This window comes from Pollachius pollachius, assembly GCF_949987615.1.
Source record: "Pollachius pollachius genome assembly, chromosome: 20".
NCBI lineage: Eukaryota > Metazoa > Chordata > Actinopteri > Gadiformes > Gadidae > Pollachius > Pollachius pollachius.
This window is the reverse complement of record NC_136953.1, coordinates 2,424,311-2,436,838: the sequence shown is the minus strand read 5'-3', so window position 1 is coordinate 2,436,838 and position 12,528 is coordinate 2,424,311. Positions and strand designations below refer to the sequence as shown.

The 12,528-nt window shown below is 43.1% G+C and overlaps 2 protein-coding genes across 8 annotated transcripts in view; one reads left to right on the top strand and one right to left on the bottom strand.

The window, feature by feature from the left end:
• Nucleotides 1-4,349, bottom strand: part of LOC307091234 (dynactin subunit 1-like) — a 33,479-nt gene extending 29,130 nt beyond the window's left edge. For 3 of the 4 annotated variants that reach the window (XM_079758169.1, XM_079758171.1, XM_079758172.1), the window contains exons 1-3: nucleotides 3,409-3,459; nucleotides 2,461-2,526; nucleotides 2,066-2,260 (exon numbers count right to left, since the gene is read on the bottom strand). In XM_079758169.1, the coding sequence (XP_079614295.1) occupies nucleotides 2,066-2,260; nucleotides 2,461-2,526; nucleotides 3,409-3,444 (297 nt within the window). In that variant the 5' untranslated portion in view covers nucleotides 3,445-3,459. Of the gene's footprint in view, nucleotides 1-2,065; nucleotides 2,261-2,460; nucleotides 2,527-3,408; nucleotides 3,460-4,195 lie in introns of those variants that run through there. The other variant, XM_079758170.1, reaches the window with a different exon arrangement.
• Nucleotides 4,350-6,137: 1,788 nt separating this feature from the next.
• Nucleotides 6,138-12,528, top strand: part of tdrd7b (tudor domain containing 7 b) — a 29,064-nt gene continuing 22,673 nt past the window's right edge. For 2 of the 4 annotated variants that reach the window (XM_079757839.1, XM_079757841.1), the window contains exons 1-3: nucleotides 6,155-6,297; nucleotides 7,959-8,165; nucleotides 10,325-10,466. In XM_079757839.1, the coding sequence (XP_079613965.1) occupies nucleotides 6,295-6,297; nucleotides 7,959-8,165; nucleotides 10,325-10,466 (352 nt within the window). In that variant the 5' untranslated portion in view covers nucleotides 6,155-6,294. Of the gene's footprint in view, nucleotides 6,298-7,958; nucleotides 8,166-10,324; nucleotides 10,467-12,528 lie in introns of all 4 variants that reach the window. The other 2 variants (XM_079757838.1, XM_079757840.1) reach the window with 2 other exon arrangements.

The following is a 12,528-nucleotide window of genomic DNA, read 5'->3' as shown; positions in this document are numbered from 1 at the left end:
CCCTCGTCGGCGTTCTGTCCATGCTCGAGATCTTGCGGCCGGGGGACGCGAGCCGGAAGTAGAAGGAGACCGTAGTCGTGTTGTCGCCATAGACATATAAACAATTCTCATTTCTTTATAAATATAAATATTTAATTATTTCTTTATATGTTTATGGTTGTCGCCGTCGGAAAACGAGAAACGCGATTTACTTAAAAAGGTGACGCAGGAGATGGAGGAAGCTGGTGTCATGCCATTACCCCCTCTAAAGTGACACCCCCTAACATCATCAACATGCATTCAGTACACACTACGCTTCGATTTCACCCAAGGCTGAATTAAAAGTACATGTTTTCCTAAACGTTGGTCATCAACAAGGTTGTAAAGTAGTAACATCGGTCACATCTGTCAAAATAAACGTTTTTTTCTTCTGACGTGAATAATGATCGTATGATCATTATTCATTCATTGGGCCGCGACCGAACTGACGAGGATATTCTCTGATATTATGAATCTTAAAGACCACGTCGGGTTTTCCGACTCTCTTGTACTTCCACAACAAAGACTCGTAGTGGGTTTTCTTTTTTTACTTTGACAGTGAAGGCAAGTTTTAAACGCTACATTGAGGAGAAAGGGATTGTTGCCGTATGCGGGACAGCTCACTTTGGGTCCATGTCATTTCTCCGGCGCTCCATTGTTCCGACCTCTCGGTCGTATGCGGACTCCTCCAGCTGGACTCCTCCCGCTGCTCCGCCGCCAGAGGAGTCCACAAACGACCGAGAGGTAGGAACAATGTAGCGTTGGAGAAATGACATGGACCCGAAGTGAACTGACAGCTGTCTACTGAAAACATCTTTCTCGAATGCCGCCTGTGTTTGTTGTTGCTGGGACGTAGAGGTCAACCGGGAGTGGCACTATAACCACTTGTTGAAAGGGCTACAGCGCCACCTAGGGTAGCGGATTCAGCCATGCTCCGGCCATTATCCGATCTCTTAAAGGCCATGTACGTTCGGATAATTGACACGGTCCGTTCGAGTAGCAAAATCGGTATAAGGCTTAATCCGATGTAGCTGTCCCATGTAAACGCACTGAGGGATGCTAACTGGTGACGGACTGTAGTGGTATTTACTTTTGGAAGACTTTAGCCATCTTAGAGGTTTGGAAAAGATGTGCGACATGAACCATTCTGGATCAATCCTGTGACAGAATAGAACAGTGAATTTGGAGATACTATAGGACCTACATGAATTTTTGGTTTAGCTTTTATGGTTGTCATGGCTATTGTTTAGAGCATAACACTTTATAATCTGCCTATTGTGTCGAAATATTGACCAAATGATTTCAAACTACTTAAAATCATATTGAGTTGTGTGATTCTTTTGAACACCACCACAGTAGCTATGTTGTAGCTATGTTGGTATATTTTTCTCTTTTTTTTTTTGTTGGTGAGAGTGCTGCTCACTGCAGAGCCAATGGCTGGAGCTTGACTTAGTCCAGCTCCACCTCTAGGTCCAGCTGCACCCCCGGCTTGGGTCCAGCCCCTCCCCAACTCACTCATACTAATGGGTAGCACAAGTTCAAGTAGTTTCTATCTATAGCCCTGAAGAGTGAGCTCTGTCTGGGCGGTGGTTGACTGCGGCCGAGAGAGGGTTATGCTTCTCGGGAAACTTATAGTGTAACGGTTCGGTGTGTTTTTGGATGTGTGGAGCTCCGTATGAGCAGTGATTTATTTATGGTTTATCTCTGCTTCAGAGTGACGGTTAAGCATCTCAGTATAACGCCACAGTGTGTTTCGCATTGCATATACAACACCGCTCATACACAGCTTTTTTGTTTATCTCAGTGTTCAACAACAAACAACTAAACCTAACCATAACCTTATGCCTGTAAACCTTACCACAACCCTAATCATAACTGGGTTGATTGGCTAGCGTAAAACCAAATTCGCTGGGCTTGGTCCAGAGAGGTGGAGCCTGACTTCAAGCTCCACGCATTTGGCTCTGCGGTGAGGACCCCTGGCTAGTGAAAGACGCCAACAGGTGCAAATCAACTCATACGGTTCAGAGCAACTCAACGTTTCCATTACCTGGGACTGTCTGACAAAGATCCCGTGGTTCTCCTCGCAGGTGAAGTAGCGTTTGCCCTGCACAGTGCCGTCGTTCTTGCCCTTGGCCTCGTCCAGGATGACGCCTACCCATTTCCCCGAGGCGAAGAGGGTGGCGCCCACGTAGGCCACAGTGCCCCGCTGGCCCTTCCCGATGACCTCCACCACGGAGCCGACCTTGAACAGAGACAGAAAGAGTGGAGGGTCTTACCTAAGCTAAGGCACATGAGCTAATGGGAGCTCTGACATTGGGGTAGGTTTGTGTTGTTGAAGTAAGTATTCATCACTAAGAACTGTTCCAGGTATTTTTGCAACATAGGTCACATGTTCTCCACACCCATGTGGTACACTTCAGAGAATGTATACATGGCCCTTACCTTGGCGGGCCTCCCACTCTCTATCCCTCCTCCACTGCTCATTCTGCTGATCAACGGGCTGGTCAGCTGGAGGACAATGAAGAGATGATAAACAGGTATGAAGGGAGGAGAGAGGCAATAGCAGAGAGTAGAAGAGAGGAGAGGAGTAAATGTATTTATTGTACATCATTATATATAATTATGACCATCACAACTGACACTCACTAGACCACAGCGAGTTTCAAGTTTCATAACAAACACCACTGAATAAGGTTAACTAAGTTTTCAGGAAAGAGCAAAAGCATGTGACACATTTTTCCAGTGGAGCCAGCTCCACTGTGAACTCCTCGCCTCCCATAGCAGGGTAAACAGCGGTAAACAACAGAGCTACTCAGTAGTGACCACTGGGTCGAGGGAGGAGAGCCTCAAGCCATGTGTCGAGGAGACAAACAACAGACTCATAGACAACAAGTCATATGGCAGTAAAACAAGCAATAGACACAAAACAGGAACTCCCCCTGACAACAAAGACACCTATTCACAGTGACGCGGACCGCCACAGATGTAGCAGCCTGAAACCCTCTCATATGACGGGACCATGTGAACTTCACGCTGCCTGGAAGTCATATTGATATACAGGATAGGGAAACTAGACAGGCTTTCTTTTCATTTCGTACTTCAGCATAGAGGAAGAAACACTGCCTTTAGATGAAGGGAATGGTTATGAGATACACTTAAATTAAAACAAAATGTCCTTCACAGAAATGGTTAACATATTTAAATGTGTATTACAAACCTGTCTGACAACTCACAGAGAAAAGGACAATGCTACATGTCAAGATTCAGGTAAGTATTGTCTACGGATGTCCGTATCCCTTTTCTTTCAACATTTGTAGAAAAGAAAGCTAGCATTAATTTATTTATTTTTTTTCAATGAAAGTATACTACTCAATATGTAATCTCACTTACCCGCGGGGTAAACGAGTGCCTCCTGTTTAACGCCATGGCACTTGTATAGAAAATATTTTTATATCTCAGTATAGATGTGCTAAACTAAAGAAATTCCTTTCCTATCATCAAGTTCACATCTCTCTGGGAAAAGACGAGACGAGAAGAGGATAAAGGGGGAGGGGTCTCCATGATGCAGTACAAAGTGTCATCATATCTTCTAAAAGTAAAAATGTCTTGGATGCTATTGGAGAGGGGGAGGCAATCTGTATTGTACTGCATTCACCCACCACAGAGCTGATTTTAGATCATATACTCGATGGGGAAAACAAAATGTGAACATGCCTCCTCGTAGATTTAGAAAATATTTGTAGGGAGGGGCGAGCTGTCAAATATCTAACTCTGCCAACTCTCAATGGACATCTTGGACGGACCTGTCTGCCACATTATGAACACAACTAAGGGATACAACTCCATAAGGAATACAACTCCACAATGAATACACCTCCATAATGATTAAGTCCAACACGTTAGGAGGTCTATGTGTCCATCTCAGCTGACACCTCAGGCACCACTACACTGGCATTAAAACACCTTAACGAGTGATACCTCTCCAACACAAACCAAGTATATGCTGAGAATGAGGGGGATCTAGGAACATACTTTACATTACACCAATAAATATAATAAATAATAATTCATTAAAAATAGGCTAAATTAGCAACGGAGCTAATCGATGCTAGCTGTGTGTGGCGGGCCAGGGCTGGTGACAGCGGGTCATATGAACCGTCCTCATACTAACTCTTACCTGGTCCCAGCTGTATGTATTTCGTATATAGTTTGCTGTGTCCACAGTTAGTAACAGAGAGACGGAACAATAGGACTGTTTGGAAACCTACTAGGGTTGACAGCAGAGAGGAAGTACGTACACCGCGGACACTTCCGGTAAGACAGCTGGAACATCCGGTGTGTGACAGGAATTACTACCCGCCGCAACGCACAAAATACTGGACTGTCTGTGTGTGTGTGTGTGTGTGTGTGTGTGTGTGTGTGTGTGTGTGTGTGTGTGTGTGTGTGTGTGTGTGGTTGTGTGTGTGTGTGTGTGTGTGGTTGTGTGTGTGTGTGTGTGTGTGTGTGTATATATTTTTTTTATTATTTATTTTTTTATTATGATTATTATGATTATTATTATTATTATTTTATGTTTTTATTCAATGATACATATTTTCCCTAATTGTTTTCTACTTTTTCATAGAATGGAATCGCAATTGGTTTGTTATTTACTGTCCTAGTTATATCCTCATCGTCAATCTGCTTATCCGGGTTCGGGTCGGGGGAACAGCAGCTCAAGAAGGGGGTCCGACTTCTCTTTCTCGGGCCATATTGACCAGCTCTAACGGGGGGATCATGAGGCGTACCCAGGCCAGTGTTGCGATATAATCTCTCCACCTAGTCCTGGGTTTTCTCCGAGGTCTCCTCCCCACTGTATTGTACTCGTGCCACGAACACTTCCCAAGGGAGGCTCCCAGTGGGCATCCCTACCATATGCCCGAACCACCTCAACTGATTCCTTTCTAAGCAGAGGAGCAGCGGCTCTAATCCGAGCTCCTCACGGATGTTATATATATATATATATATATTCTTCAGTGCTATTCATACTTTGCACGTGACGTCACGACGACTGGCTGGCGGGCAAGAACAACGTTCTTTAGCAACTTAGTAACCTAATCAAGGATCTACCAGGTCGTCCCCAGTTTAACCATACGAATGAAAGTTGGTATTTTGAGGTGAAAACGATATGCCAGAAAGTTGCTGTGCGATTGGATGTATTAACTGCCGAGGAGTGAAGCCGGGGTTATGTTTTTACCGGATCCCATCTGAAAAGGAGAAAAACTGTATTATTTTCTATAAGATTAGAATTTGCCATAAGTAATATGTATCGTTTAATTGAGCATTAGAATTACGATTATTTCAAAATGAAAATAACCATCCCTCTGCCCTCATCTTGAAAAAAAGTTATCTATCCGTACTTTCTTAGGCTTTCATTTTTTGTGCGGTATAAGGTGACGGATTCTCTATAAGATAAATGTAAATATCTCGAAACTCCACGTCTGGTCGAGACGTTGCCAACTTCAAAGCAATGAACACATCAGCGGGTGCTGTGTATGGATCACACGTTTCGAGTATTTTTATCTTTTCTTGGTATCTAATTTGAACAATTATGGTCTAAATAGTTGATTGATTGCAGTATTGGAAATCTGCAAGGCTGCAATTTCCCTGGCTGGCCGCTGTTCGTCGCCATTTTGTCGGCGTCTGTTGCCCTCCAGGTAGCCATGGTAGTCACGTGACTGCAAAGTATGAATTACCACTCAATGTGGCGTATAATATGATCCATTAATCTAAGATAACATATATATATATATATATATATATATATATATATATAAATATATATATAAAAAAAAAAATATATATATATATATATATATATATATATATATATATATGTGTGCATACACATAAATACATATGCATACATATATACATATATACATATATATATATATATATATATATATATATATATATATATATATATATATATATATATATATATATATGAACTATATAGTTGTACGTTCCTGTGTGTCCGGGGTGTCGCCGTGGAGATGATTGCGTCCCGACGTTATGTTAATTAACCCGGGACGGTGTGCAGCCAGCCAATCAGGGCCCGGCTTGAGTCCGGTAGATCGACTCGGTAGGGAGCAGACAGACTGACAGCAGGACCCGGTGGGACAGACAGACTGACAGACTGACAGCGGAACGCGGCAGCAAGAGGTCCTCCACTCAGTACCCAACCACCCAGTCTGTTTCTCAAGGTATAGACCGACTCTGTGCCCTTGTCTTATGGTATGTGTGAGTATATGCGTGTGTCTACGTGTGTGTGTGAGCCGAGCTATGCTGGGTGGGGTTTGATGTTAACTTGTGTTTGATGTTAACTCGGGTCACTTTATCCTCACCCAAGGTTTGTAACGTATGCGGCGGATCACTTTGGATTACATTGAAAACAGATGACAGGCGTGCGAACCGGTTAGAAAGTTAGTAACAACAGTAAGGACGTCGCACAAACAGGGTGACTTGAAAACTGGGTTCCGATGAAAAGAGAGTGAAACTTTACCCCGGTTTGTGTGACGATAGGAGACAGAATGGGTGTGGAGCGGCAGCGTGACGGATGACGTCACCGCCCCCTCCCGATTAATTCTGCATCGCTATGCGATCACAATTCAGTGTTATAAATGCAGTTTTAGTCCATGGCTAAAAGGGAATGTGCAACATCCAAGACTTTTAGTGCTTTTCTTCACTACTTGTTTTTTACTTTTTATATCCCATTATAGTATGAAAATGCAATTGGTTTGTTATTTATTATCCTAGTTATATCCAATACTTTTAGATGTTATTGTGTTTGTAGGACAATGAGTGGATATTAGCCCCCTCACTACACCCCACCGAGACACTGGGGTACCCTCGGTATAGGTTATTGTCACTGCAACATGTTTTATAATAGTCATTTAATAGGCATAGTCCTACTATAATAATGTCAAAGGTGCACTTAAGGCAAGTTGTCGAGCAGTCTAAAGTGAAAGAAAAGTGAAAATGTTGAGGGTGTGTCCCTGGTCTCTGGGCCGAAGTCCATCATGTTTTGCCGCAATATTTTATAGCATCTTTTCTTTCATCAAGTTTTAACAGCTGTGATAAATACTAACAAACGAAAGGTTACGTTGTTTGGTGGGCCATATGGCTATTTGAGTCCTCAGGAACAGAACAAGTGCAAGCTATGTGTGGATAAAGTTCAGTAGAAAAACGGTACATAAAACTGTAGGCATACTAAATTCAAAGCATTCAACTATGTTCTTGTTGTCACTTTAATGGAGTTCAGTAAACATAGTAATTGTCTGTGTTTCTCCATTGTTAGAGCAGTGTTTAACATTAACCCGTACCAGTTTATTAATGATTAATGATGATTAAAGTACCAACCCTATTCACAGAGCTCGCTCCTATCACTCAGTATGGGTCTGGTAGAGCTACTACCAGGTAGTAGGAGACCAGTAGGTCTCCTACTGGTCTCCTACTGGTCTCCTACCAGACCTACTGGTAGGAGACCAGTAGGTCTCCTACTACTAGTGGAGATAAAGCACATTGACACATAGAAAACCACCTTCTGACTACCCGGTGTTGGTGTTTGGAGCAACACCAACTTCTGCTCTGGTGTTTGGGGCCACACCAACGTCTACTCTGGTGTTTGGGGCCACACCGACGTCTACTCTGGTGTTTGGGGCCACACCGACGTCTACTCTGGTGTTTGGGGCCGCACCAAAGTCTGCTCTATAGAGCCGCTCTGTGAGGAAGGCCACTGGGAGGAAGGCCACTGTGAGCGGCTTTGGATGAAGGCTAATACATAATGATCTGCTTCATTTTGGAAGAGCACTTAACCTCCCTTTGGTCGTGCACAATCCATGGTTGGTCCCGTTGTGCACAAACCCTTGGGTGATAAACATGCCTCTCCTCTCCAGATGGCGGACGCGGAGCTGGTGAAGAAGATGCTCCGGGAGGTCCTTCAGGCGAACCCGGCCGGGGTGTCCCTGTCCCGCCTGACGGCCCAGTACAAGGCCCTGACCCAGGAGCACATACCCCACAGGCTGCTGGGCCACGACCAGCTGGAGGGCCTGCTGGCCAGCATGCCCTCTGTAGTGCGGACCGAGCGCCCCCGTGGAGGAGAGGTACTTGATGGAGGGGTAGAGCAGGGGTGGGGCAGGGGCTCTGATCCAACATGGAGGGTTGGAGGGGTGGAGGAGGGGCACTGACCACCATGGAGGGGTGATGGATCAGGTGGTGGATCAGGTGGTGGGCCGAACCCAGGACCTTTCACATGGGAAACAGTCAATTGCAATGTTTATTGATTGATACTAGAATAGATCAAAATAATATTTAATATTGTGTCAAACTAGATGCAGCCCTATTTCCATAGACAACCTTGTTATATAGGCTGCCCATAAACACTGAAGCATCGTGCTATCAATTGAACAATTTCTTTATTTTTTATTTATTTGAAAGGGACAGTGTGCATTATTCAACATGGCCATTACATCAGACATATAAATGCACCAGATTTAGTTAAAAAAATATTTTTCATCTGTAGTCCCTGGCAGGTTGATGTAAGATAGAACATACAAAAGCATAAAAGCAACACAACATATAGTTATACAGGTGATTGACATTGACATTACATGGACAAGGATACAAACTAAGATGACAGAGACGTAATGTATCATGCCAGAATAAAAAGGATTAAAAGTGAAGAGAATAACAAACAAAAAACATAAAACAGTTAAACAAGCAGTGAGTAAACTCGCAATCACAGACAAGAAGGAGGTTAGTATAGCAATACCACACTCAAGGTAACACATTATCTATGTTTACATGTTTGTTTGTCCAGTAGCCATTGCTTTATGGATTTAGTGAAATCGTTTATGTTTGGATTATTCCTAAATTCAATTGGTATGGAGTTCCAGGTGTGTGCTGCTCGATAAGAGAAGGCTGACTGAGCAAAATATGTTTTTCTGTATGGTATTTTGCAGTCCCCTCTAGCAGAAGATCTTGTCGATATATTTAGATTTTGTTTGATGAACTGACTAAGTGGAGGAGTGGCTAAGCCATTGAAGATCTTGTATGCTAGTAATATATCAGCAAACTTGATCATGTTTTCCTAGCTTAGGAAAACATATTTTGCTAAAATGTTACAATGGTGATAAGCATTTGATTTTTTGAGAGGATCATGGCATGCATGTACATTTTAGATGCTTCAGTTGTTAAATTATTCATTATATATCTAAAATTGTTTAAATTGAATTTGATTCTGTTCAAGCTTTTTCACTTGAGTTTTAAAAGTGAGTTTTGAGTCAATTACTATACCAAGGTACTTATATTCATTCATAACTAACTTTGTTATGAATGACAACTAACAGACTTTGAAAAAAACATACAAACAGACTTGCTAATATTGAGATGTAAACATGAACTGGTCAACCAGTTAGAAACATAAACCATGGCAGCTGATAGTTCATCTGCAGCTCTTTTCTTATTTTTAGAATGTATATAGATGACCGTGTCATCAGCATATATCTGACAAGTTACAGAAGGTGGACAAGCATCAGGAAGTTAATTTATGTACAAACTGAAAAATAAGGGGCCTAAAGTAGAGCCCTGTGGGACACAACACAGTTTTCGACTATTTGTGAGATTTTATCACCTATACGCACACATTGTTTCTTCTCTGCAAGATATGATTTAATCCATGTTATCACATTAGGTGAGAAATTAAATTTAGTTAACCTTGCAATTAAGATTTCATGGTTGACAGTATCAAAGGCTTTTTTAAGATCAAGGTAGACGGCTCCCACTACGCCTCCCTTGTCAAGTCTAGCCTTGATATTTTCCAGAAGATAACAGTTTGCTGTTTCAGTGGAATGATGTTTACGAAATCCAAACTGCAATGGATGCAATGAGAAGCAGGATGCATTCAGATGTGTGATAATCTGTTCGGATATCCATTTTTCAGCAACTTTTGATACAGTTGGTAAGATACTAATTGGTCTATAGTTACTTGTGACCATGGGGTTCCCTGCTTTAAATACTGGTGTGATCATAGCAGTTTTCCAAACACTTGGAAACAATCCTCCCTCAATGGATTGGTTTACAATCCTGGTAAAAGGCGAAATCAGTGAATAAAAAAGAATGAACAAATGTATTTATTAATGCAATTATGTAATAACATAAAATATAACAAACATATAATGATATGCTATGTGTATCAACCGAAACACCAAGGTGACTAAACCATGGAGCACCTCTCTAATCTCTCCCGCCTCCTCTCCCGCAGACGGCGTACTTTGCGGCGGCCAGCGGAGAGACCAAGGTGGCCAAGGTGGTGGCCCGACAGCGAAGCTCCAAGAGGACGGGCCCCGCCCACCTGGTCAACACCCAGATGAGGGTGAAGCCTGCCGTGCCGCTCATCCTCAACGGTAGGCCTCCGTCAGCACGGCGCTCGGGGCTTGTCTTTAGAAGGAAAGTGAAGAAGAAGAGGAAGACGGTTAGGAGGAAGAGGCGTCATGGCAGGAGACACATGTGTCGCTCATAGCACTGATGACGGGTGGGCCATGTTTATGTGCTGAGGCCCGGGGTAGTGGAGTAGACCCTAACCAGTGTTAATAGCAACACCTGTGTTTGTCCTGCCATGACACTTCTGTGAAATAGGGCTATAACGGCAGTGAGGCTGGTCATTGTGGACGTACACACAGGCTGGGGTCAGGGACTGCCGGCTAGCCCGGGCCGACCAGCAGGGGATGAACCGATTCGCAGGGATTGAAAATATCCCAAATGAAAAATGTGAATAGGAAACCGAACTTTTTTTGGAGAAAACCGCATGTACAGAAACAAAAAGAGACCACAGAAAGTGGCTCGCATGGGGAACAGAATTATGGCGCATTTCCACCGGTGGGTACTCTTCGGCCCAGCACGCCTCAGCCCAGTAGTGAAGGAGCACTATAGCCCAGCTCAGTTAGGGCTCGCGTTTCCGCTGCCGACAGTACCCTTATGGTAGGGCGAAGTTTAAGCCGGGTGTATTGTTGAGGTTTATTGCCGCGGCAGCTACGTAAGTAACGTGACCTCATAGTAGCCCGACACAGTGCAGCCTGATAATAAATCCAAGGATAAAGAAGAACGCGACATAATGAACAAAGAGCAACAATGGAGGACGTCCAAAAAGGAGGTCAAACTTTTGGGCGGCATTTTCTTCAATAAACTAAGCTTTCACCGTTGTCCAGAAATGCCTCGCGGGTACTGGGTTTGTTTGTTATTATCCCTATGTCGCACGGAACTGACGATTCTGTCGACTAATTAACGGACGGTGTGTGTAGCTCGAACTTGTTGGCACCCTTTCAGACGCCTCAGTACCCAAACGGAGGAGTACTGCGAGATGAGTACGGCTCACTACGGCTCAGTCTGGCTCACGCCCACTTTTGGCAGTGGGAATGCGAACTGTGCCTCACCTTTGAATACCGAACTGACCCGCACTCGCCGGTGGAAATGCGCCATTAGTAATCCACACAGGAGACACACTTTGGACAAGGAGAAAATAAATCATATTAGTATTTCTCTCAATTCTGTCCAAAGTGTGGTTTCAGATAGAGGTCCGTAGGCGGCCCTCGGTGAACCAAGTGCATTGTGTCTTGGATTCAAACAACCTAGAGAGTCTAGACACTAAAACATCAAAACCTAAATATGTTAAAAAAAATTTTTTTAGGAATTTACACTTTTTTTTTTTTTTTACAATGACAAACAATTGAATAATATGACGTTAGTACTAGAAAAATTACACATGTAGAGTCAGTCACTTTCATCCCTCGTTCTTAGGGGATTTATATGATTATGTTATTATTTTGTTGATATGCTCGAGAGTTCACATCAGAATAGTATTTGGGTGTGGTTTGGTCAGAAGCTACAATTTACACGCCATGAGTTTGGTATGCACAATCTACATTTGTATTGAATCCAACTTCACACCCGGTTAATACAAAAGACTATTCCTGAATGCACAACCAACACTGTAATCCGATATTGGAGAACATTTGATTAGCTCCATTAAACTATATGGTTGTGTTTTGGTTTGGTTGGGACCAGTTTGACAGCATTACTGTCACAATGTTAAGGTAAGGAAAGATTCATCGTACTTGTTATGTTTCTGGTGATGCAAGTTGAGATTGTGACTGGTTTTGTGAGTGTGTTTGTGTGTTTCTGTATGTGTGTGTGAAGGGGGCCTCATTTAGATGCAATTGTTGGAAAAATCGATGGCATGAATCCATTTGTGAACCACAACAGCGATCGAGAACAGTTGGAATTGGTGGTCGGGACTGTTTAAACAATTAAACATGTCATGGGTTCAACTTCCCGTCTGTGAAAGAACAACAGTTAGACCTAAGCAGGTATCCTACCTGAATGGGTGAAGGATTCATTTTTTAATCCAGACATAGCCGACAGCACTGAGATCATCAAAATATTTGGTAATAAGTCATTCAGTTTGTCGCA